Source organism: Pseudonaja textilis, chromosome 2 (assembly GCF_049901715.1).
Source record: "Pseudonaja textilis isolate UNSWEBS1 chromosome 2, rPseTex1.2, whole genome shotgun sequence".
NCBI lineage: Eukaryota > Metazoa > Chordata > Lepidosauria > Squamata > Elapidae > Pseudonaja > Pseudonaja textilis.
This window is the reverse complement of record NC_141991.1, coordinates 218,482,638-218,510,581: the sequence shown is the minus strand read 5'-3', so window position 1 is coordinate 218,510,581 and position 27,944 is coordinate 218,482,638. Positions and strand designations below refer to the sequence as shown.

Here is a 27,944-nt window from a genome sequence, read left to right as displayed (position 1 = left end):
TCTTATAGCTTCTCCCCCCCCTCTTTTCCCTATATCTTTTCTCATTCCAGTTTATATCCCTCTCTTCCTTAATATCTTCCTTTCCCCTTTTCTGCTGGGTCTTTCTGCCTTTCCCGACTTCACAGGTGTTCCCCCTTTTGATTGCCTTCTTAAATCTCAACTTTTTAACCTTCCTTCTTTCCCCACTTCTTTGTAGTGTTCTTCGTGTTAATTGTCTATTTAAAATAGCTTCTCCTTGAATCGACTCCTCCTCCTCTGAAGCTCTTTCTTCTTGTTCTACAATCGTCATTTCCATTTTTTCTAACACAGAGCAAAGTGATCCGCCTCTTTCCGGTAGCAATTCTCTCATATTTTTAAGTTGCATTTTTAATTCCCGAAGAGATATCATCATTAGACACTCTTGTATTTTATGATCATTAAAGTCCACAAAAAAACCACTGTTACTTTCCTTCTTTCTTCTTTCAATTTTCTAAATTTCTCAGTTATTCCAGCCAAGGGTCTATACCAAAAACATCAATCAATCCCATAGTCAGTCTTTCCTTGCTTTTTTCTTTGTTCTGGTTCTGCTTTCACTTTCTAAGATTCTTACTTTGTTTCAATATTTCTTTAGTGTTATATCCACACAAGTTCATTCAGAAACAGGATGCTTTCCCTTTTGTTTGAGCTCGAGTTTTTGTCAAAAGGTGGCACTCTCCATTCTACAAAGTCTTCACCTTTTTCCCCTATTTTTTGTTTAGGGTTTTTCAAACCTCAGTATTCCAGCACAGTCCAGTCTGCAATTTGTAAACTTTATTATTATTATTTTTTGACAATCTTAAGTCCAGCTTTATTTTATGCCTGTTTATTGCCAAAATATTTTAGTCCAATTTAGTTAAATCTTTAGTTCCGGCTTCTTCCTTTCCCGGTTCGAAGCCCCGCTTAGCTATCAAAAAATATTTTCTTATTTTTTTTCCTGTCCCTTTGTAATTTCGCCACTCACTTTTCTTTTCTTAAAAATTCCATGTTACCTTAATCCCGGGGTACTTTTGTTTAGTTGTATTGCCCAGTTGTCCCGGTTATCCACCTCTTTCTTCCCTCCTACACAAAGCTTAATCCAGCTGAGTCCTCCTCTTCAGGGTGGCCATTTTAAACCACCGCTGCAGTCATCTTCGGGGGTGGGGAAGACCAAGCCCAGGATGGGAGATGCAGCTCTCCTCAACCTGGCTTGTGGCTTCCCCTTACTCCGCTGCCCCCCCCCCAAGGCAGCTTCAGCCCCTAATAATTGGGGCTCTCCAATGAAAGAGCACGGACCATAGACGCAGAGAGTCACGATCTACAGTCCGTCGGTGAGGAGGTTCTGCCTCAATAAATATCCGTTTCTACTTCCAGAATTCTGCAGTCTGGATGGCTATTATCAGCAATAGGTTGTTGGCCCCAACACCTGAAAGTGGTTAAGATTGGAGAGCACAATTATATGGAGTTGCACAAGAAAGCTATATGGGGAATCCTATGTGCACTGAAGAACCTTTTTGCCTTGGATTCCAAAACAGTGCACAGACTTAAAGTTTCCTCTACTTTATTTGCATTTAATGAGATTTAACAAATATTAGTTTCATTTTATTTAAATCACAGCATCATGCATACTGAAAATAAACTACAGGGGGACTCTACATGCTACAGTAAAGTTATTTAGTGGTGAGTGTGATGTTATCTCAGGGTTATAAAAGGGATGTATTACCTTATTATTATTAGTTTGACAGTTCTTCAAAATCATCATAATTAAAAGATGAATCTTAGTATTATTTCTAAATTTAACATTGACCAACTCTCAACTAATCAAATCTACTTTCCCACTTTCATCTTTCATTTTTTTACCATCTTAACCAATTAAAACACTTTCTGTATTGGAAATACTCATCAGTATTTATAATGTCTTCATTGACCATAAAAAACCCCAGGAGAGACAATATTCATAAAAGTTTTCATAAAATTAATTCTCTTGAAAGAAGTGAATATTCCTGTACTGCATTTTTTGTTCTTGTTCCCATTTTCTTCTGGAAGGAAATTGGAAAAGAAATTCACTTTCGTCTAGACGTATACAAAAAAAAAAAAATAAGGATTGTCTAGCTGGATCAAACCAAGACTTTTTAAATCCTGTTTATAATGACTGGGAGATGCCTCTTGGATTACCCAATCAAGTAATGAAGTTGGTAGCAATTTAAGAATATGGTGTGTATGGAGTTTGAAGTTGGAGAAGCAAAGTTTCAGTCTTCTATCATCTACAAAGCTCTTTGGGTAACCTATGAACATTATTTTTCAACCCAACCAATATAAAATTGGGATGGACTGGATCTCTTATGCTTACAGTAATTCAATTTGTGTAAAACAGACCTAGTGTGGATGCACTTCCTTTTCATCAAAGCACATGAGTGCTATGAAGGTAGAAAATATGTCTTTGCATTTCCCTACATCACTGAAGTCTATTGTTACTGAGCCTTTTTAAAAATAGGTTTCCCACCACTATCTAGATATTATCCTTAATAAGTAGAAGTCCCAAAGGGACCTACTTATAATAGCATTGTCAGGAAACTGTTTCCTTTATACATCATCTGAGGTTGAAAATAATCTAATTTTTCTTTGGAAAGTGTGGTGCAACCAAAGAGGTCAGAGCTTAGCACAATAGAAAGAGCATTATGTTTTCATTATCTTGAGTAAAATGTCAAGTGTTGCTTGTTTGCTTTGACAAAGGTCAGCTATATTAAATTTTTAGAAAGCTCTAAACTAAATTGTGCCATAAGTTCATCAGCAATTTAAATCTCAGAAATGTTGTTTTCTGGTTGTCACGGTGACATGGAAAGTTTTAGTTAGTGATAACAGATAACAGATAATCAGAGTTGGGAGGGACCTTGTAGGTCATCTAGTCCAACCCCCTGCCGAAGCGGGAGACTCTACACCATTTCTGACAAATGGCAGCCCAATCTCTCCTTGAAAGTCTCAAGTGATGGTGCTCCCACAACTTCCAAGGGCAAGCTATTCCATTGGTTAATTGTTCTCACTGTCAGAAAGTTTCTCCTTATTTCCAGGTTAAATCTCTCCTTGTTCAGTTTCCATCTATTATGCCTTGTCTGGCCTACAGGTGCTTTAGAAAATAGCTTGACCCTTTCTTCTCTGTGGCAGCCCCTCAAATATTGGAAGACTTCTATCATGTCTCCCCTGGTTCTTCTCTTCACTAGACTAGCCAAGCCCAGTTCCTGCAACAGTTCATTGTATGTTTTAGCCTCCAGTCCCCTAATCATCCTGGTTGCTCTTCTCTGTACTTTTTCTAGAGTCTCAACATCTTTTTTATAGTGTGGTGAACAAAACTGGGTGCAGTACTTTAGGTGTGGCTTTATAGAGTGGTATTAGTACTTCCCTTGATCTTGACTGTATCCCTCTTTTAATACAATTTAGGATTGCATTAGCTTTTTGGGCTGCTGCTGCACACTGCTGGCTCATATTTAGCTGGTTGTCCACTAAGACTCCAAGATCCCTCTCACAGTTACTGCTATTGAGCCTGGTTTCACTCAGTCTATCTGTGTACTTTTGGTTTTTCTTGCTTAAGTGTTGGACTTTACTTTTCTCTACATTGAATTTCATTTTGTTAGATATGGCCCAGTGTTCTAGTTTGTCAAGATCCATCTGGATCTTCAGCCTACCTTCTTGGGTGTTAGCTATTCCTGCCAGCTTAGTATCATCTGCAAATTTGGTAAGTTCTCCTTCTATTCCCTCATCTAAGTCGTTAATGAAGATATTGAAGAGTAATGGGCCTAAGAACCTTGTCGCACCCCACTGCTTACTTCCCTCCATGTAGACTTAGACCCATTAAGGACTACTCGTTGAGTACGGTTTGCCAGCTAGTTGCAAGTCCATCTAGTGGTGGTGCTATCTATTCTACTTTTTTCTAGCTTACTAAGAAGTAGGCTGTGGTCTACTTTGTCGAATGCCTTGCTGAAATCTAAATGTATATTATGTCCACAGTATTTTGCTGGTCTACTAATTTAGTCACTGTGTTGAAGAATGAAATAAGATTGGTTTGGCATGATCTGTTTTTAACAAACCCGTGCTGACTGCTAGTTATTACTTTACTTGTTTCTAGATGTTGGCAGATCTGTTCTTTTTATTATCTTTTCCAGTATCTTCCTGGGTATTGATGTTAGGCTGATTGGTCTATAGTTTCCTGGGTCTGTTTTTTTTTCCTTTTTTGAAGATGGGAACCACATCAGCTCTTTTCCAGTCCTCTGGTAGTTCCCTGGTGCTCCAGGATTTCTGAAAGATATGGTGCAGTGGTTCTGAGATGATCTCAGCCAGCTCCTTTAAAATTCTGGGATGTAATTCATCAGGCCCCAGTGATTTATTTTCATCAAGATCAGACAGGTGTTCTCTTACTACTTTTTTTGCTTATTTTAACTTTTATTTCTGGTCTGTGTTTTACAGTTATGTTTTTGGTGGGTTAAGCTATAGTTTCTTTTTGTATGAAGACGGATGCAAAGAATGAGTTAAGCAGTTCTGCTTTCTCTATGTTGCCTGTTACTTCCTTGCCATCTTCACTCTTTAGTGGACCAACTGTTTCCTTGATTTTTTTTTCTTGTTATTTATATGTTGGAAGAAACTTTTTTTATTATTTTTGACTTTTGTTGCAAGTCTTTGTTCATTCTGAGCCTTTGCTATCCTGACTTGGTCTTTGCAGATTCTGGCAATCTGCTGATATTCTGCCTTAGTTGTATGTCCTTCTTTCCATTTTTTGTACTTGTCCTTTTTTTTAAAAATTTGCCAGAGAGATCTTTGTGCAGCCATGCTGGTTTCTTCTTGGATTTCTTGTTTTTCTTTCTCAGTAGTATTGTGCTGGTCTGGGCTTCTGTGGACATACTTTTTAGAGTTTCCCAAGATTCTTGAGTTGTTTTCTCCTTTAGGATTTTTATCCACGGAATCTTTCCCAAGTTCTCTCTGAGTTTATTGAAATCAGCTCTTTTAAAATCCAAGGCTCTGGTGTCATTATGTTCTGTTGCTTGTGTTTGTGTTATGTTGAATTCTAGTATGACATGGTCACTCTCACCCAAGGTTCCTGCAGTTTCAACTCCTTCTATCACTTCTTCTCTGTTTGTAAGAATTAAGTCCAGTATGGCTGTCCCTCTAGTTTCACCCTCTACTTTTTGGACAACAAAGTTGTCATCTAGGTTGGTTAAGAACTTATTTGATTTCTCACTTGGTGCAGAATTAATTTTCCAATTGATATCAGGATAATTGAAGTCTCCCATTACTATTGTTGTGTGTTTCCTGCATATGTTTGTTAGTTGGCTGGCAAAAAGGACATCTATATTTTCTGCTTGATTGGGTGGCCTATAATATACACCTATGGCCATGTCATTCTTTTTTTCTTTTATATTGACCCATATGCATTCTAGGAGGTTTTCATCTTTGGTTTCATGCATTTCTGTAGCAATATAGTGGTCCTTTACATACAGTGCAACTCCACCTCCTCTTTTATGGGGTCTGTTTTTTGTTTTTGTTTTAATAGTTTGTATCCTTCTACCAGTATGTTCCAGTCATGGGTTTCATCCCACCAAGTTTCTGTTATTCCAACTATATCATATTTACCTTCATGTATTCATAGTTCGAGTTCACCCTGTTTGTTCCCCAGACTTTGTGTAGTTGTATATAGGCACTTGAGATCTTTATGCCTGACACTGTGTTTACTGTCTACAAAACTTGTGTTGTGGCTGCCTGCCCCTACTTTCTTGCCGCCTGTTTGATAGTCTAAGTGATAAGCTTAAAAGGAACTTTTCCCTTTTTTAATCCTCATGATGCCTTTTTTTAAGAAAACAACAGTTAGTTATTATTGTATCATGATCTTGCAATACTTTTTATATATCTGTGGGATGTGTCTATATTCTTAAAGCATTTCCAGAAAAAAGAAAGGGATATAATATGATGCATACATTGTTCAACAGATCCTTCTCATTAAAACATGGTGTCAGGGTTTTTTCAAACTCTAGACTGGAAATAGGCATTTAAGGACACAAGAGCTTCTGATAAATAGATTTATCAGAGAAAAGTTAATGAAGCCATTCTGAAAGAATTCCAGCAGTTGCCATATCTCAAATAGAAGTCCAACATACAATGAAATAAATACGTTTACCTTTTTCATTCATTCACATAGGCTTGAAACTACTTTCTTTTGAGTGGCAGGGCAATTTCAACCTATTTTTTATTTGAGTAAGGCATTATCGAGGTTTCAGGCTATTTTCTTCTGACTTCGTAAGAACTTACAAATATGCATGGATGTTGTTTCTAAGGCATTGGGTCCCAAAATACATATAAAAACCACTCTTTATAATGTGGAAGCATTAAAATTAAACATTTCTAGATTTATATTCCACATTATATTCTCCTTCCAACAACAACCATATGAGGTAGGATGAGTGGAGAAAAATGCTTATTCATTTCATGCAGTGAAATGCATGAGGCAGCAGGCAAGTAAACTTGTGTTAGTCCAGATTAATGCAGAATTAGATGGCTGTTTTGCCATTCTTAAATTTTTCAAGGACTTATTTCACATTTTCTGGATCATTGAGGAATAGGTAGTGTTTGGATAATATTGGAAAACTTAGCTCCTGCTTTTAATGAATGCACATGTGAGCACAGAGATGAATGTCAAGAAGTGAGAAAAACAAGCGTATACTCTTATCATTGCACCTGTGGAATTTACCTTTACTTTGTCGCTCTTGCAGATCAATCTGCAGGGTGCAAAATTAAAAGAACATTTTTTTGGTCACTTTTGTTAAGAAACAGAAGAAAACTGCAGTTTAGTGTTGGAGAGAGTCAGGAACTTACTAGTAAATGGAACAACCTCATTTCTTTTTTCTTCTCAAATATTTTTTCCCATGTGTTCAGTTCACTTCTAATTTTTCATGAACTGAAGATCCATCATCATTTTTCCAGGATGGTTAGATAGCACTTGAACTCTTGTAAAATTGTATTTGTGTCATTGATGGTGGTATCTATCCATCTTCTATTAGCCCTTTTTAATAGTCCTCAATTTTTCCAACCATCAGGGTTCTCTTCAATTTACTATTGCCTTTGTGTCATGTCCCAGTAAGCTTTAGCTTCCTTTATTTGTGCTTTTATTGAGTATCCCAGTTTATTTATTTTATTCAATTTATATAAATGCCCATCTCCTATCTGCTTCATTTTGCCTCACCTGAAGCTTCCAAAATTCTCAAGGCCAGCACCATATAGAGCATATTACAGTAATGCATACAGGAGGTGACCAGAATGTGAGTGACTGAGTGGAGAGTCTTCTGTTCAGAAATGAGTGCAACTGGTGCACGATTCAAAATTGTGCAAAGATCTCCTAGTCACAATTGCCATCTACTGTCTGAGCAGGATCCTGAGTCCAGAAGAACCCCCATATTATGTACTAGGTTTTCTGGGGAAATACAACCCCATCAGAACCAGTTACCTTATTACAGGCCAACCTGGCATTCAGCAGCATCACTCGAAACCCTGGGTCCCCCAAGGGTCCACTGACTATGTATTGGTATAGAATTCAGGAAGCTAGAGCACAAAATTAGAACAAAGCTTCAAGAAGGCATTCTCCATGAGTGACCTGTATCCTATCTCCAATCATATTTCCCAATATTCATCAACACCGGAATATTTTGATTCACCCCAAGATCTGCTTCCCCCCGCCACCTTCATAACCTTCAGCACTCAAAACAGGAGATCCACATATCATCATACTCTTACCAACATATTAAGGGAAGGATGAGTAAAGCCTTGGGCTTTCCAGCCTTAAGGTGCTCTCAGCACCTTAAACTATTGAACAAACTAATTTCCATTCTCTGCAGTAGCCAACAATCCACACAACCCAACCTACCCAGTCTCTTACTTCATCTAGTACTGACTGATATTTTCTTGTTCTATATGGCCCAAAATATTCTGAACAATTTTGTTGCCACCACTTTTCAAAGCACCTTAGCTAGAAATGGTCAGTGCCATTATAAAATTTAAATAGCTGCAATTGCTACATTAATTCAATTGGGAAGCTAAATATAGGGTTATTCTCTTTTCCCAGGAAGGGTCTAAATATAGACCTTTCCTGTTATCCTAGGAGAACAGGTTCTTGCTTTGATTCTTGTATACCTTTATAAACAATATGAATACTCTGTTCTAATGCACTCTACTGCATATAGACTCTTTTTATTTATTTGCTTTATGTTGAAGGAAATGCACAATAAAAATAAAACAAATCTGTCATTAAAGATAGGATATGATATAGATCAGATAATAGAGGTAGGTAGGTGGATGGATGGATAGATAGATAGATAGATAGATAGATAGATAGATAGATAGATAGATAGATAGAAGTGTTGTACATGGCTTTTCAAAATTAAGTTCTAAGAGTTCATTGGGCTTAATCCCATCTGAATAATCACTGAATAGATTGCTATCTTGGATATTATTTGAATGTAATACATTTCAAAAGAAAAGAAAAAACAATTAGATGGAAAATCAGTAGTCTTTATTGGTTATCTACTGTTAAGTGATAAAATATCGATATCCTTGCCATCCAGAGAACTTTATCAGCTTGTTGGGAAATCAGAACTGGATTTTTAATGATTATAATACCCTGAGATGCTTGTTTAGAAAAATATTTTCTCTAACTTTCAAAGGTTGAAATGTGAGATAGTGCTAAGATTTATGATTCTCTAAATCTGATGTGATATTTAGCTATTTTACTACTCTCGTTTGCTTTCATAAATATTACTACCAACTAAGAATGAATAGACAATAAATAAATCTTATAAATCAATTTCATTCTATTCCTAGAAATCTTTTTTTAATATGGATCTAAATGTTGAAGTAACATTGAAATGGATTTTGAATCTACTTTTCACATGAAATATGTGTTTTAAATCTAAATTTTTAAATGTTTCTAAATGTGTTTTATTCAAAAATATTTGTTTATACATAATTATTTAAAGCCATTTCATCAAGTTTCAGACTACAGTTCAGCATGGAGGCAGAACTGGACACAGTTTTTGAAGAGCTGAGATGGAGACCAAGTGTCCATCATAGTGCTCCTTGATCTACCAGCAATTTGATTGACCATAGTGTCCTCTTATGCTAACTTTGGTTTTGGGAGTGGGAGTCACTGTTTTGCAGTGGGTTCTTTTTTCTGTGTCCAGTTCCAATTGGTGTTGACAAAGGTGACAAGTAGCATCCTTCATTTGTGGAGTGCTTTTGTCTAACTGCTATATGAGATCACTTGATAAAATCTGTTGGTTTGTGGTCAGATATCATCAATATGCTGATGATACCCAGTTATATGCTATATCTCAGGGCTGACCTAGTTATAGTATCAAAGTTCTGACTCAGTTCCTAGAAGCTATGCATGCCTAGATAGAGAGGAACAAATTCAGGCATAACCCTGACAAAACTGATGGGCTTTGTTTGACCCCTGTGGTACAAGGGACTCTTTTTCTTTAGCATTTGATTGGAACGCACTTCCTCATGCAAGCTTACAGTGCAGTCTGGGTGTCTTCTTCAACTCATAACTCCTACTCAAATGTCGCATGTGGTCAGGAGTCTTTGTACAGATTCATCTTGTCTATCATATGCGCCTGTTTCTGGCCCGGGAGGTTCTTCAGGCAGTCACTCATGCCTTAGTCAACTCTTGATTGGATTAGTATAATGTAGTCTACATGGGCTATCCTTTAAGACAACTCAGAAGCTAAAGACGATCAAGAATGTAGCACTGCAGGTAATGATGAATGTATCATGGCATATGCAACTGTCTCCATTGTTTCATGAGCTACACTGGTTGCCAGTTGGCTTTTGGTGCTTGAAATCACCTATAAAGTTGTGTATAGCATACAGCCTGTTTTCCTTATGTTTTCACCTGTTCAATGAGATCACCTAAAGTGAAAACCCTTCAGGTCCCATCAAATAAACAGTGTCATGTTGCAGGATCTAGAAAATGTGCCTTCTTTGTGATGGCAAGAATTTATTCCTTAAATATTTCCCTTATACTTAAGCCTAAAGATATATGAAACAATCTTAAATTAATTGAGACCACTGATCCACCTACTCTAGGATTATGTTCTAATTAGCAGCTTCTTCTCAAAGTCCCATTTATATGACTTTTTGTTTTATATTCAACCATTTAACTGGAAATTAGAGAACCATCTACATGAAAAGCACTGTATGATAGAAATACAGCCAACTTAGATTAGACTTAGCTGAGTCACATCTAACATAGAAACAAGTAGTAGATTGCCCCTTCACATGCTTGTAGAGGGATGCCTTAAACTTTACCTTGCATATCTATAGTCTCAATCTCTTTTTCCATCTCTAGGGATATTTTAGTGCAGTTCTTTATGGACCATTACTGAGAGTAAGAATTGCAAAGAAGTACCATGTGCAAATGGTTTGTTCACTATGAAATACTTTACTCTGTGTAAAAAGCCCCAAAACCATTCGCCTTCAGTATGGTAGAAAAAATATTTTTATTAAAGAAAAAAATGAGGAAATAATTGCTTTAGAAAATTATCATGAATGAAAAGCCAAATTCTTATATTTCCTATATGTAGCCAAGGAATATATGCTAGTCTAAAGAAAACATTAAGAAAACCTTAAGAAAGGGTATTCATTCTATTGGTTGCACCCAACCTAGAAAGATAAGCAGCCAGAGAAAATGTAGAGCTTTGTAGGAAAACCACTGTATTCTCCTTCACCTTCCATAAGATAGTAAAGCTAACAAAAGAAATTTCAAAGTACCTTGAGAATGAAGCAGGAAAATAGAACTTGGCTCTTTTACGAAGTGAAAGAGAACTTTCAAAAAATTAGACAAGTTTGTCCAGTTTGTTAAGCAGTTTGCACATCTTCTTAAGGCTATCATTGCTAATGTGATTGCACTCTATAAACACCTGAGTGGATCTTGGCTAAAAGATTATCAAGATTTGTGAAAAGTTATAGGTTACCTTTAAGAAAACTGAGTATTCAGTGTCACATCCTGCAGGTATCGAATGGGAGCATCATGGATGTTCTCCATGAGATGAAATTGAGTCATCTGGCAAGCTTTATCTTATGGCCACTACGTGGAGCAGTTACTATATGTAATCAGTTTTAAATTATTTTAACAGAGGAGTGCCTTTCAAGATGAAAAGATCTTCCAAGGCCTTAAGATAGCATTCTTATCATATTTGTCCATTCTTTCTATTTTTTCCTTTTTGTTTGCATAGAAAATTTGCTTATCTGTTTGCTGACAATAAAATTTACACTCACTGTTTTGCATTACATATAGAAGCATGTGGCAAACAAAATAGAACAACCAAATAAATTAAAATAGCTAGAAAATCAGATAAATAAAAGCAACAGAACAACAAAAGCTATACATTTAAAACCCTTTGTCTTAAAAATGTGTACTAAAACTAAAACAAAGTTGCCAACTGAATTTTTTTGAGGAGTGTCCTCTACAATCTACATTAATTTTTTTCAGAAATTGTGGTTGTTTTCTGAGGCTCATCTTGGAATCCTCTCACATATGAATGTGTTTAGAGGAAATCAGAAAGGGTTCCTCTAAACATTTTCGTATGTGAGAGGATTACAAGGTGAGCGTCAGAAAACAACCGCAATTTCTGAGGGGGAAAATGGTGGAAAATAGTATATCTCTTAACTGGAGTATAATCATTAGGAAGGTCTTGTGAGAGTATAGGTTGACTTGAGTTCATGTATAAACGGTGGTAAATAAATCCAACAAAACCTCTCTCTCTCTCTCTCTCTCTCCCTCCCTCCCTCTCCCTCTCTCTCTCCAACTTTTCCCATGTGTTTTTGCCAAGAATATCTATCTATGTTTCAATGAAGTCAAAACTGGAAGATGTTACCAATGCATTGGTTTCCTTTACATCTTCATTTGGAACTATGGACTGGCAGTTTTTTTATTAGGAAATTAATAGGAAAGATGAAAATGTAGCAAAGCCTTTATTGCATCTCTCTCCTTATGCAATCAATATTGTTTGTCAAGATTTTAAAGAAGTCCAGAATTTTCTTTAATTCTGTGTAAATTTTGAGCCACTTTTGAAACACTGGAATGATTATATTAACAACACATTATTGCTTATGGCTATTCTGAATGCATCCTCAGATCCTATCAGTTCACTCATTATTTTTCATTAACATCCAGTGCATTCTTTTGATTCATGCTTATGTAAATAGCTTGGCAAACCACACCATCACCCATCCTTGTACATCTTACCCTGATCAAAACATGCATGCAATTGTATTTTATTCATTTTCTTGGAAACTTTTTCTCTTGCCTCTGTGCTTCTAAGTTCTTTAATGTAAAGTAATTTACCTTTGGGCTTTTCCAGTCCAGAAATCTGTATAAAGTGCTGCAATTACTATTTATTTTAAGTATCTGTCATGTCATGAAGATACCTTTCATTTGGTGTAAAATACAGTAACATATAAATTAATAACATATTGAATAAATATTAGTATTTAAATAAATAATTAATATTGAAATTTATTATTTATTTAAATATTATATAAAACCCCTGCCTTACATTTCTTGGAAGACAAACTACTCTATTCCAACAGGGATCAGTCTTAACATTAATGTTAGCTAAACATGGCAAATGAAAACTGCAAATTACTAACAAGTATTAGGAATAATGAAATGTAACCTAAAATGCATGTCATGAATATATAAATAAAAGTAATATTAACTTGACATATAATCAAGGACAAATGCATGCATTATTTCCTTCATTCTCAATCCATCTAGCAGATGGAACTGCTGATATCTAATCTGCTTCCCTCCTACCTCTCATTTGTTTCTCCTTAGTATGCCCCTTTTCTTAGTATAATTTTCTTCTGGAATATCACCTTGACTCACACATCCAAGGAGTTCTTTGCTAGCTGTGTGAGTAAAATGTAAGCCAGAGAGGAGATGTGCAAGTGCACACAAGTCCCACCCTATTTTATCAGGATTCATGAGTATGAGAATTTGTTCAATCAAATCCTTTTACAATGCCTTGCAGACTAAATGCAGAGTCACTGGGGCCTATTTTGCATGCAGGCCCAGAAGATAAAGGAGATGACTAAATATTAGATGGAGAACTTCCCTTACAAGTGGATCCCAGAATGGTGACACACACACACACGCACACACTCATATGCATGCAAGCTAATAACATGTTTAACCTGCCCTATGTATTCCATTAAGCTTTTAATGATTTCCCAATCCATTTCTTTATTTCAATTACTTTGGCATGAATTGTTCCGAGATCAAGAATATGAACCTCAAACCCATGACCTAGTTTGCAAACAAAAGCAATATATTTCAGGTTTGGAGCCAACAGACATGCTGACTGAAAGTCTGTCCCAACCCAGAAGCATCACCCATCTGAAATACTTGCAAGTGCTTCTTGGGTTGGGCCCCTTCTTCTAAAGAAGATTTCTCCTTCAGGAAACACAAGGAAACACGCACGCCCCTAACTACCTCAATTCCAACTACTGCTGGCCTTAAATGCAATCTACTCAATGCAAGAAGCCTTGTGAATAAAATACCTGAATTTCTCCTCTTACTAAATATGGCTAAATTCGACATCATGTTTGTCTGTGAAACATGGCTCAATGCATCTCTCCCTGACTCCATTACCACAGTAAGAGACTATCATGTTTACCGATCAGATCATGAAATTCATAGAGGAGGTGGTGTTGCTATCGTCTATAAAAAGTCCTTACATCTAAAAAACATTCGTTACCCAGGAGCTTGCTCTTCCTGAGACCATCATCTGTGAACTATCCTTAAATATCACATTTCAAATCTTACTATGTTACAGAGCACCTGATTATGACATCGAACATGTAAACAAGCTAAATTCACTACTAACATGGGCAACATCCTACCCACACGCTTTTATCTTTCTTGGTGACTTCAATCTACCTCATATTGACTGGACCCTAAATGAATGTACAACTGAACCCATACATACAACCTTCTACAATGCTGTTAGAAATCTGGGACTGGAACAACTAGTAACCAACAACACTAGACTAAACAACTGCCTCAATCTCATCTTCTGCAATAGTTTGAATTTAATTTACGGAATACAAACTAAAGAACCCTTTTCCAGCAGTGACCACAATATGATTGACTTTTTTCTCAACATACGCCCACACAAAAATCATCACAATGACGTAATCCCCAATTATAACTTTAAAAAAGGCAACTATGATCTTATAGACAACGACCTCTCCTCCCTTGATTGGCAATCTCTATTCACTGGATGCAATACTGTTGAAGACCATTACAACATATTTTTACTTGAAGTCAAAAGAGTCATCAAACTCACTACGCAATCTAAAACCATCTCTATCTATTGGACCGGACTGAATATGTGCCTACTTCTTAAAAAAGTTATCCACTGCCATAGCCGAACCTCTCAGCATAATCTGAAAAATCTTTCAGCACCAGCTCCTTGCCTAACCTATGGTCACAAGCCACAGTCATCCCCATCTTCAAAAAGGGAGAGCCCAGCCTAGTTGAAAATTACAGACCAATCTCCTTATGCTGCATCACCTGTAAAGTCATGGAATCAATTATTAACCAATCCATTATCCTCCACTTAGAGACAAACAACCCACTCTCCAATAAAAAAATCTGGTTTCAGAAAAAAACTACCCTGTAATCTGCAACTCTTACACTGCAAAAACATATGGCTACACAACTCGATCAGAGCAAAACAGTAGACGCAATCTACATAGACTTCTGTAAAGCCTTTGATTCAATGGTACACGACAAACTACTCCTAAAACTAAAATCTTATGGTATCTCTGGACAACTGCATAACTGGATAGAAGCATTCCTGTCAAACAGACAACAAATGGTCAAAATTGGGAGTGTCCTATCAAATTCTGTACCTGTCAATACTGGTGTCCCCCAAGGTAATGTTATAGGACCAACTCTCTTCATACTCTACATAAATGACCTCTGTGATCATATTAAGAGCAACTGCGTTCTCTTAGCTGATGATGTAAAGCTGTTCAATATGACAGATAATACTGCTACCCTTCAGAAAGATCTTGACTAAGTATTAGAATGGTCAAACAAATGGCATCTTCAAATCTCAACAAATAAATGCTCTGTCTTACATATTGGCAAAAAAAATCAGAAAATAAAATACAAGCTGAATAGTCAATATCTTGTTGATGATCCAAACTCTGTAAAGGACCTTGGAATACTCATCTCTAATGATCTAAGTGCTACAGCCCACTGTAACTACATAGCCAAAAAGGCATTGAAAGTTGTTAACTTAATCCTACGTAGCTTTTTCTCTGGTAATATCACATTACTAACTAGAGCATACAAAACATTTGCTAGACTAATACTTGAATACAGCTCATCAGTCTGGAACTCACATTATGTATCTGATATTAGCACAGTTGAGAAAGTCCAGAAATATTTCACAAGAAGAGTTCTCCACTCCTCTACTCGTTGTAAAATACCTTATGCCACCAGACTTGAAATTCTAGACCTAGAAAACCTTGAATTACGCCGTCTTCGGTCTGATCTAAGTATGGTATATAAAATCATACATTGCAATGACTTACCTGTCAATGAATACTTCAGCTTCAACCATAACAACACAAGAGCACATAATAGATACAAACTCAAGGTTAACTGCACCAAACTTGATTGCAGGAAATACGACTTCAGCAACAGAGTGGTCAATGTCTGGAATACTCTACCTGACTCTGTGGTTTCTTCCCCAAACCCCAAAAACTTTAACCTTAGACTGTCTACTATTGACCTCACCTCTTTCCTAAGAGGTCTGTAGGGGGCATGGATAAGCGCACCAACGTGCCTACCGTCTCTGTCCTATTGTTTCTTTTATTTTTCTTATATGTACCCATTTCATGTATTCATAACTATGTATATACTTATACCTATTATCTTGTAAGCAATTGACAAAGCAAATAAATAAAAATAAATAAATAAATAAATGAATCTATGTGTTATTTTCTGCATGCCAGCCAAATATAGACATCTAGCAGAGCATTTGTTTGTTCTTGTATTTGTTTGCTTGTTTGTTTAAACTTCTTTGCCACTCATCTTTCTAGAGGCAGGTTACATATATTCAATTATAATGCACTATAAAGCATTAAAATAATAAATAAGGAACATGAATTTAAAATTCAATTAAAATGATTGGTAGATTTTTCTCCATGTTTATCTGATATATGGAGAAAAGTGGGGTGGGTGAGTGTTTCTTTGCACTAAGTAAGAATGAAGACAAATTCCAATTTGATGTATGGGAAATAATCCAGTGGGGTGGGTATTAGTGTTTCTGTTCCATTGAATGGCAGTCACAAACGTCATCTAGTCCATGAAACCGGAAAGGAACTATATGCAAATCTCAGACATGTTTCAGATTCTACCTGTATCCTTGATCATCCTCTGGAGGATTATTTCCCAGTACTGGCTGAAAATATATTAGCAAATATTATTAGTTATATTAATTAAAGAGATTATATAATGCTTTGGAAAAGAAGTTACACTTGGGGACACTTAATCCAGTAATAAAACCAATAGACTGTGATTATTTTTGCCTTTTGCAATGTTTCTAATTGGGAGTAGAAACCAATCTTGGGGAGGTTCTAGAATTAGCCACAATAGTACTGTATAATAAAATATTTTATTTAGAAGTATTGAGGGTAGATGCATACATTAGATATATTTTCTTTGTACTGTAAATACAAGTAGTTCATAATTTTTGAAGATGTCATTCTGTAGTAGATAGCCCATGGTGATGGAATTTTTTAGAACAGTTTCAGCAACAAAATGGCTGGAAAAACTGCACAGACCTAGTTGTGGTCTGGATTACTATATCAGAAATTATTGTGATTTACAAGCTTGGACTAAATTCTGACAGTTTCTATGCAGATTGTTAAAGTTACTCTTTTTTCTATCTCCCATGCTGTTAATCCATCTTTACAGTTGGAAGCATAATATCATAGTGTTTTTCATACATAATGCTACTACTGGTAATTATAAGAATAACAGCATGGTATCCTAACTGTAGCATTTAAAACCACAAAATACATTTAATAAATAAATCCAAAATACTGCCAAAATATTCAAGAAGGCAAAATCATTGCTAATTGATTTTTTAACTTTTTTTCCTGCTTTTGTAAAAAGCTTGAATGATAATGTTAACTTTCTCCTCTATGGAAACAGTTCATGTAGTATTGTAAAATTTGGGACTAGCTGTAAGGGATTATATCTAAGGAAATAAACAAGGTGTGTATGAATTCAAGACCCAGATGTGCTTTTTCTATGTTCAAAGTATTGAAGGTGGATCGGTCTTGGTAAAGGTGTATTGCCTATGTGAGAGAGTCATGCAAAAAAGCTGCTGCTGGGAATGGACCTATCTACCATTCTAATTTAATGGAAAGGAGGACTGGGGTGATTTGATAGCGATTTCCAATATCGAAGGGGCTGCCACAAAGAAGAGGGAGTCTAGCTATTTTGCAAAGCACCTGAAGGCAGGACTAAAAGCAATGGATGGAAACTAATCAAGGAGAGAAGCAACCTAGAACTAAGCAGAAATTTCCTGAAAGTTAGAACAATTAATCAGTGGAACAACTTGCCTGCAGAAGTTGCGGGTGCTCAGTAATGGAGTTTTTAGAGAAGAGATTGGACAACTATTTGTCTGAAGTGGCATAGGGTCTCCTTCTTGAGCAGGGGGTTGGACTAGAAGACTTCCAAGGTCCCTTCCAACTCTATTATTCTGTTATTCCTTAACAGCTTTCTCCTTCAAAAAGATAATCAGGAAGAAGCTGAATGAAAGGACCTAGAATTTAGAGCCTCAATATTAGGTTAAAATGATTTCGTGACAGTTGCTGAATGTTAAAAAGCTTGAAGGGTAAAAACTGCACAAGCAAAATTTTAAATGCATGCATTATATTTTCTTGTATGTTTTATTATATTATGAACCTATAATTATGAACAGTTTACTGTTAAGATGGTGCAGAAATATTTTAAAATATTTTAAACTAGGTAATAAATGTAAAGGCAAAACAGTTTTAAGATAGTGCTTATTTGAAGCTGAAACATGCTCTTTAAACCCTAACCAGTGTTTTTCTGATGTTGAAATTACGGTTTGAAACTAATGGGTCAGTAAAAATACTTGAGGTATTATCTGACAATAAATCATTGCAAGCTTGGCTCTCTATCAGCCATTTCTGATTTCCTTGCTGTTATGTTGGAGCTGCTGAACCGTTGTTCTACTTTTGCTTTGCTTCCATAATAAGTGATTTTTAAAAAGAAACACATCATCTTAAACTAAACTATCTCATTATGTTCATGGAGGTTATTTTCCAAGGCAATAATTTATTTTGACAGCTTCTCTTGTGTTTTGATTTCCATTATAATCATATGAACAGTCATTGGTTGGGATTCTGGGAAAAAAATCTTGTTCTGCATCTTGATATCCAGAATATATAGGTTTCTTAAATATGTTTTGCATACATATGTGCATTTCATACATAGATGCCTGAATTTTCTTCTCTCCCTCTTCTGTCTTTTAGGGTCTTTATGTCTTTGTGGTATATTTCATTTTACACAACCAACTCTGCTGCCCTGTGAAAGCCAGCTATACAGTTGAAATGAATGGAAATACTAGCTCGGGTTCTACATTTTTCACTCATGGAAGTGGCATGCCCTTGGCAGGGGAAGAGATCAGCAAATCTACCCAAAATCTTATTGCTGCTATGGAAGAGGTACCTTCATTATTTCATTTTTAAAAACAAATACAATAACCCCTCATATGCAGGTGGTATGTTTCCACATTGATGTTATTAACTGATAAGTTTTACATCTTACATTTCAGTCAGGAGCTCATCCAGCAAGCATTCTCACATGTTTTTTTTTTCTCACAACCAGAATCCCGTGAGATAAATTAGACAGGGAGGGAGTAGCCAGCCCAAAGTCACCCAGTAAGCTTCTATGGATGAGGGTAGACTAGAATCTTTTTACATACAAGGTCAATTTCTGATCAAAAAGGACATTCAAAACATAAAGTGTACAGTAAAACACAACTGTAAATAATAAAAGATTTACAGTGCAACTTTGTAGATATCTCCTTTTTAAATAGTTCATAGTTGAATGTTAGTATTTCTAAGAAATCTCACTGGATCCAGTAGTTCTTATCCCAAAATTTAGATTGCAGTTATATACTCAATTGCTTGGTGGAGTACCCCCGCTTTGTAGTCAGTGTGGTTTGTATCCCAGCATATAATACCAACAATAACAGCTGCACAAAAAATAAGTTTAAATGACAATGCAAGGAACAACAGCAGCTTTTCGTTCTCCTTTATAAATTAACCAATATCTCATTGGAAGAATGTATTGGTCTCTCTTGGGAGCTCTATTGTAGTGATCCCTTTACTCTGGACGAACTTCATGCTGACTATCATATGAGCCTGAGCAATTAGTTTCTGCTTCATCTTAATTCACAGGTCAGGAGAATGAGCAAAGCAAAGAAGGTGCCACCTTCTGTCTCCAGGCCATTTCAAGCTTCATATAAACAAGTCATTGGTTTTATCTAGAAAATAAAGCTGTAAAGTATACATGTCAGAAGCATCTACATGTATTATTTTCAGCAATTCTGCTCTATTTCAAATGCTACCTTTATTCCATTTCTAAATTCAACCCATTAACATTCTATTATAATTGCCAGATTAAGAAATTTTAAAAGTACAGAAAGGGATCTCACTTTGAGTTAGGCAAAAGTGAGAGAATATGCTCTTGATGGTGGAAAGTTGGATCTTAGAGAACATTCTTATGACAAGTTTTCTATAAAATAATATACATACAGCATTTTCACATTGCTATATTTCCATAGCACATTATGCTTATTGTCTTAACTAACATTTATGTTACTGGAGCTAATTGATTCAGACTCCAAGATGCCAGTAACTGGAATCTTTTTTTGCAGCTGGGTACAAATAGGCTTTCAAAAATTCTCCACTAAATTTGTGGCAAAGTAGCTGGGAATAGGAAATTTCTTTAACTATCTTCAAAAAAAGAAAAATTATTCAACATTTTTAATGGACTGGCTGTTCCTTCTTGATGACAGTTGCCTCACTATAAAAAAAATTAAAGGACTTCCATAATGACAACCTTCCTTGAATATAACTGAAGCCCTGGAAGTCAGAAAGATGATTATATTATGAGAGGCAGAACATTCTGTCATGCATCTTGGCCACCTCATAATTTTAAAAGAGCAAGTATACAACCTTCCACCCAAAAGAACTTCTCTTTAAAAGAGAATTTGCTTTTAGAAGTTCTTTCATTGCATTAAATGAAAGTTTTTTTCTGCCCAGCTAGAGACTGGGGGATGAATTAGGATTATTTATTTATTTACTTGTTTTATTTTATTTTTATCCTACCTTTATTATTATTATTATTAAAAATATCTACGTGTAGGTGGCAAGGGCTGAGTACCATTTTTTATGGACTTTGTTTACTACTTTCAGCAAGAATTTCAATCAAGTAGGTTGCTTAGCTTCTTTCTGTATGACCTTTGTAGTTCAGTAGAGCTTTGAATTTGGGGTATTCATATCCCATGCCTAGTTGTTGTAAATTTATTCTATACTTGTAGTAGCAGGATCTGTCACAATACCAGAAAATCAGTGTACAATATATGGATGTTATTCATAAGCCATGTTTGACAAAAATTTGTGTTTATTGACTATTTAAACATTTATACCCCAGTTTTGCCTAGCTATGTTATGTTTTTTGTTTTCCTCAAACAAGCTCATTTTTCTTAAATAACAACAGAACTTATTTACTCTTTATTTTAAATAACAAATTCCCCAAATGCTCCACTGAAATAATACAGCAGAAGAGAATAAAACTACTCAAAATTATTTAAAAATATTTTTACCAAATTTTGTTTTATTAAAAAGAAAGCTAAAATACCAAATTCTAAGAAATTTAAAATAACAAAAAGCAAAAAAAAGCATACAAGATATTTAAAAAGTGCATTTAAAAAAAACACCTTTTTTCATATTTCCCCTCTCCCAGTTGAATACTGATTAATACATTGATACATTATTAGTTTCCATCCCTTGTAAATCCAACCCCTCCATTTAAAAAATCATAATAATTTGCAAACTATTGGCCTGTCATCCATATGCTATATTAATGACAAAATACTTAACAGGAAGAACAATATTAACGAAAAGGATAAGATTAGATTTTTCAAAACCTTCTGTTAACAAACTGTTACTGTAATCAACTCATAGAAAATTTACTGTGGTCTCTTATCTATCCCAAATCTCCCAAGAGTTAAGAGTAACTTATCCTAGATCATATATCCACATTCATCTTTGTTATCATTTGTTATCAGTTTCTGTCTAGTTAAATATACTACATTCAGTTTCTACAATCATCCCAACTACAATCTTCCCAACAAAGTCCAGATAAAAGTGGTTTGCAATTAAGAGTAATAAATCCATTCCCCAATCTTTCCCATCCTCCTAAGAAATATTGCTTTGTCATTTCTCCATGTCAGGCTTCTGCTATTGTAAAGAAATGCAGACTAGAAGTTCAGAGAGTTGTATGGAATCAAGTCCATTCTACTTCTGTGCATTTGACATCTCTTTGATCTTTGAATCTTTAAGATCCCCTTTCCAAATGGGTCCATGGACATCCAAAAGTCATCTTTGGGTCATTCTTAAGTGCTCCCGTTCAAATCCAGGGAGCAACACTATCAGAAAGCCAGCTTAGGCAGCAAAATCAGCAGATTACCGATAAGAGACAGAAATATCCTTAGCATTCAGCAGCCATGTTGAAGAGGAGCTCCTCTTGGGGAGTAGATCCAATTATTTAAAAATAGTTCTATTACTAACCATTCCTTCTGAAATAAGTAGTCATTATAGCAGAAAGCAAGACTTACCCATCCTCTGAAAAGCCATTAAAGAGGTGATAACACAAGGCTTCCTTAGACAATAACCAGCACAAGAAAAGGTGCTACTTCACAGAAAAGGTGCTACTTCTTGCTCCATACTAATTACCATTCCTGAGATGTTCAGAGATGGAGGAGGGTCTTTGACTTTCACTTCGGCAGGCAATCAGTGTTGGCTGAAATAGAATCAGTGTTCACATATCCAGAGGGTCTCGGTCTCAGATTATAAAGTAGCCTTGTAGTTGCTGCTACTATAATGCTGACAGCTCTGACTCCTTTTCATTGAACATCTGTTGTGGAGTTACAGAATCCACAATAAGATACACGTAAATCCAAAGCCAGTTTGATATCAGTTATGCATTCCATATTTTCTGTATTTGTAGATCTACCAATTATTATTTCACAAAGAAAGTAACTTTTATCTTGAAAATCTACTACATTATTATTTTATCAAGAACAGTCTGTGGATCCCTAAAGGAATTGGTGGCTAGACTTAGAGAAACAGCCTTCCTTTGACAGTGGTATTTTTGGCAATATCAAACCTTAGTCCCACTTAATTTGTGGACCTGACTAGTCATTAGGTAAAGTGTCATTAAAAGTCTGGAACTCTTATTTCTCAATACTGAACTGATTTTCACTGGGAAAGGAGAGAGCTTTGTTGAATTGTATAATTAGGATCCAGCATAATTTGACCACTTTGCTACTTCACATCAGGTGGCAAAATGTTTTGTCCACCTCTGCTATATTGTCATTGGGAAATGCCATAATGCATAAGGAAAAACCTGTTGCTCTAATTATTTTGACTGCATGCACATTGCTAGGGCCAGGATATTTGGAGTCACCCTAGGGCATCTAAATCAAGATAATATTTTCCTTAGTTGCCAAAATAAGTCAATAATGATGATGGTATCATTTGCTATTTGAGGGATCTTCTAGTCTAGAGAATCAATAACATCATTAGGAAGACAGTGCAGAGTGATTTTTGTGGCACTCTATATAAAAAAACTATACACTTCTTAATGCTTTTTCTAAAGATTCCAGCGGACTGGGAGAGGGCGTCTCCAAGAACAGGCACTGAGGCCAGGACTGTCTTTAAGCAAAGCCCACAGAATGGCAATGCCTACATAGCTGCTGGAGGATTTAGGAACAGTTCTTTGATGGCAGATGAAGAATCACAAGAGTTTGATGATTTAATATTTGCTTTAAAAACTGGTAAGTACAATATATCCTCCTTTCTTAATAATCAGATGTGATTTTTTTGCAATTGTATTCTGACTAACTATTCACATCAAAGTAAAAAGTCTGCCTTGTGCTGAACTTAATATGCATTTTATTTAAAGAACAAAAAGGCAATTGAATGAAAACACATTTTTAGCCTATATCAGGAAAGTAGAATTTGTTTTCTTATGGTGTTTAAAATTTAGGATGAAAAAGTAAATATTATTCTTATATAAACCCCAAGCTACTATTTCAGATATAGAAATGGATCTAATTTCACAATTATATGGAAGCAACTGCAGATGAATCAGAAATACGATCATGTACTGTGCAATTATGCCATCTTGCTGAGATAGGCTTCCCCATAGCTATTTGAAGAAGATTAGCTATCATCCAAGAACCAGATTAAGATTAATTCTAAGTAAAAGTTCAAGAAAATCCAGTCGCAGAGCATCAAAGTATGTCAAAGAAGACACTGTTGAGATTTCTTGGACATGCAGAAAATGAAATTTATGGATTTCTACAGATCTCTTAGAAGAGTGGCAAGCCAGCATTCCACTCATCAGATGTCTTGCACTTTGATTCACAGTCAAAGATAAGACCAGCCTCACAGCTGTCTTAATTTGAAGGGACAGGTTTTCAAGCTTACAAATTTAAGTATAACTACTGACTTCAAAAGAGCACTTGTATTTCTAGTTTATATACATCCTGGTTACACGTAGCAGAATACGAGCCAAGCCTGACTATGTTTTGCATGGGTCACTCAGTACATAACATATTCTCAGACTTATTTGTTTGGAACAATCATGGTTTCACAGTGAGACAAGGCAGCAAATGATATGATTGCAGCACTGCTTAGAAAGGCATAAACTGATACACATACACACACACACATATATGTATATGTATATGTGTTTGCTGTGCGAAAAGAATAAGTGCCAAGTTATGTAACTTTTTAAAAAGTGCTAATTAAACTAGGGTCAGACTATGAGTGCCCTGAAGAAATCTTTCTAAGTGCGTTGTGTCACATAGGCAGAAAGACTAGATTGGCTACTAAATTCATCTTAAACTTGCTTTACAGGTACTGTGAGTTTCTTAGGCAAACAGGCAGCTGGGAGACCTTTGAGCCATAATCTGCATTTGGTTTCATTGGTGTTCTTTACTATAAGATAGGCCCTTGTTTATTCATGAAACTTTCACAGCTGAACTATAGTGTTTCATTCCCTTGTTAGGCAAAAATAAATAAATAATTAAAATTAGTTACTGTTTAAAAAAATATTAAATGAAAGGAGAAACTCTCAGTTCTGCTAAAGTTACTGAAATGGAAAATAACAGTTAATTGTTTATGTTTCCCATAAAAAATCTTGTTGGGTCTGTGTAAACATGAAACAGGTGAGAAACTACCAATAATATACCGTAGGTTTCTAAACATACAAAAAGGCAAGAGGATATTTAATATTCATTTACCCTCTGTTGTAGTAGGTACCAGCACATTGATTTTGCAAGCCCAGAAGATTGTAAACATATTTCAGATTTATAATTTCTGGTTAGACTGGTAAGCAGTGTTAAACATGTATCTCAGAGTTTCCTTGTTTGACTGAAAGTTGGGCTCAATTGACAGAGTAGTTCTTCACAAGAGAGCATGAGAGACCAACTTTAGCATTAGTGCTGAAAATGTACAGGCAATGTTTTCTCAAAAATCAAAGTCCCAGTGTGGAGTCATTACGCCATCTTACAGATCCCATTGCTTTAATTTGAGGACATGCTGCCCCTAAGAACTCTTAACTATCTTGTGGTAAATGTTTCTAGATAAAAGGTTCTTCCATAGAGGACTTTAGTTTTATTTCAAAAGATTATCAAATCCTTAAGAATACATTCATGGCATGAAAAAATATAGTCAAGCTAAACAATCAGCAACACAACAAAAGCACACATATAAAATGGGAAATGGCAGGTCAATCCATTTGGCTTTGCCTATTGTTTCTTTAATGGAAAAAATGAGTCAAGGAATAGAGGGGACCTATGCTCTAGGAAAGATTTGTGTACAGTGATACTTGGCTTTAGAAGTTAGAAGTGAATTCACTGCTTCAGGACTTTTATTCTCTACCCTCAAACTACAGTTTGGAACGTATTCTGATCAACCCCCCCCCCACTGACATATTTCATTATCATCTTCCATTTTAATCTTCCTGGGCCTTCAATCATCAATTCTTTTTTATCTTCTCATTAAACAACTGTGAAGAAGGAAAGGATTGAAAAAAGGAGCACTGCTTGCCTAATGATAGCTGTAGGAACCCATCTTGTAAAGCATATTTAACAGTCATTTGATGGGATGGAGACTATTGTAATTTGATCATGTCTTCTGCTGTGTCTTAGAATTAAAAGCAGACAAATAATCTTTGTTCAAAGCAACTTAATATATCACATTTTCTGTCTTATGTGTTTTATTAATTGCTAGGTAAAAAAGGGGAAGCATTTGGTTTCCTGCAAACATAGCATATTCCAAATGCAGTGAGCCAGGTTTATTGCTGGTACAGCTTCTTTGAAACCTATGCATTTGCAGAAGAAATAAATTTGCCCAGTCCATTGAATCTTTGCAGCCTTTGCTCATTTGTAGCTGGTTTTACTGGCAAGTAATGTCTGGAATTAATCTCTTTTGACATTATCATGTTTAATTATGCTTGCATGCACTTCTGCACTTCTGCTTAAATAGGATTTGCAAGTCTCGAAATGTCTAAGTAGGGGTTGGGCAGTTTTTAAATGTTTTATTTACTTGTCCTAAGACCAAAAGCACAGTATGTTCACTCAGGCAAAGCAATCAGTTGGTGCCACTAGAAGACGAGATAATGTGTGTGGTGGGGGGATTTTCCACCTTTTTTTGTTCACGAAGAATTCAGACTATGCTAAAATGCTTATTCCATCATCCTAAAAAGCTATACCAGAAGAACTGTACCTCTGTGGAGAAAATATGGAGGCATTACACTGTCAACCCTACCCATCTTATTTATTTATCAAAAATAATAGGTGTAAGTATAAACATGAGTAAGAATACAGAAAATAGGTACGATTAAATGGGGACAATAGGACAGGGACAGGAGGCACGATGGTGCACTTATGCACCATGATGTAGTGTAATGATGTAATGTTGGTTCAGCATTTAATGTGATATTTTTAACTGTGATTTATGAATGAAAAATTCAGTAAGGTAAACGATAGTTAAGAAAGAACAAGGATTCAGATGTGAACTAGAAACTATTTATTATGGCCTACAATGTTTTAAATTGGAGGAATCTGCTGTATTAATTTTAACAAGAGTTTAGCTTTTATAAGATAGCTGCCTAATTTTGGTATGACTGAATTTTGAATAATATGTCACTAATCCAGCCATAATGATTAAACCACAAAGAATAGGAAAGCTGATATCATCGTCATCTTCATCATCAGATAAACATATTCTATGGAAGCAATGGTCTCATTTTCAAATCTTGCAAATATTCTGCTTTCCTTTTTCTGTTTAAGGTGCTGGCCTCAACATCAGTGACACTGAGTCATGTCATGGCAGCCTGGATGGAAGTACAATGGCTAATTCCCAAATTGTTGAACTTAGAAGAATACCTATAGCAGACACTCATCTCTAATCCTTTCATCTTTTTAACATGCTGTACTGCATTCTGCTTTTTATACATGTGTTTTCTTTGAACAACAAAAGAATCTCACTACATATAGCTCTGTAACAGAATGCTGTGAATTATATCATTAAGGAATTAACAAGTTTTGGTTTTTTAAATGAAATAACCTTCTAATTTTTTTACAGTAAGCTATAAACAACTCATGTTTTAAACTATTAATTTAGGTGAATCTATTCAAGTCAACTAATTTTTAAAATTAACTCCTATGACTATGTGTATTTCTGTTTTAATAAAAATTGATATAATCAGTTTGATGGAGATGGTGTGTTTATCTATGGGAAAGATTTGATAGTTATTAAGCTTCAATTTATTTTATTCCTATAGATATTTGCTTTGTTTTCTTTTGACCACAACGAAGTGTTATTTTACATTCCAAGCAAGAGAGAACATATTATAATCAGAAATTCACATGCACAGATGATAATCCCACAGACAATTTGAAAACACATATCCCAGTATGAACTAAGACTGGAGTAAAAAAGGAAAGACCTATAGTATCCTATTCTTGATCCTTCCTGAGTATAGGATCTAAAAAGCCCCTGTCTAAGGGAGATGGGTAGTTAAGAAATAGGAAAATAAATAGAGATTGATGGAATAGATAGATAGATGATAGATAGATAGATAGATAGATAGATAGATAGATAGATAGATAGATAGATAGATAGACAGATAGATAGATAGATAGATAGATAGATAGATAGATAGATAGATATTATAGATATTATAATCTTTTGCATTTGAGGTTTTTGAAAATTTTTATTGCATTTAAAAGAAAAATCTTCACATATGACCCAGTATAGCTTAGAGCTCCAGGAGAATACAGAATTATTCTCAAGCTTTTTCATGCATCATAAATTGTGAGAAGTAAGGATGCTAAGCTGTTGGAAATGTAACCAAAAATCTGGCACATATTATCATCTGTGGTGGACTTGTGTTAAAGCAAAAAAAAGTGGGGGGGGGGGCAAAAATACACATATGGTTAGAAAAGATGTTAGGAAAACATAGAACTTAAACCTGAACTTTTAAAATTAGATTTAAT

At 35.5% G+C, this 27,944-nt stretch overlaps 1 protein-coding gene across 3 annotated transcripts in view; it reads left to right on the top strand.

Moving 5' to 3' along the window:
• ADGRV1 (adhesion G protein-coupled receptor V1) overlaps nucleotides 1-27,154 on the top strand; it is a 238,932-nt gene extending 211,778 nt beyond the window's left edge. For all 3 annotated transcript variants that reach the window (XM_087927064.1, XM_087927062.1, XM_087927063.1), the window contains 3 exons: nucleotides 18,616-18,807; nucleotides 23,033-23,210; nucleotides 26,736-27,154. In XM_087927064.1, the coding sequence (XP_087783190.1) occupies nucleotides 18,616-18,807; nucleotides 23,033-23,210; nucleotides 26,736-26,854 (489 nt within the window). In that variant the 3' untranslated portion in view covers nucleotides 26,855-27,154. The remainder of the gene's footprint in view (nucleotides 1-18,615; nucleotides 18,808-23,032; nucleotides 23,211-26,735) is intronic.
• Nucleotides 27,155-27,944: the final 790 nt, after the last annotated feature.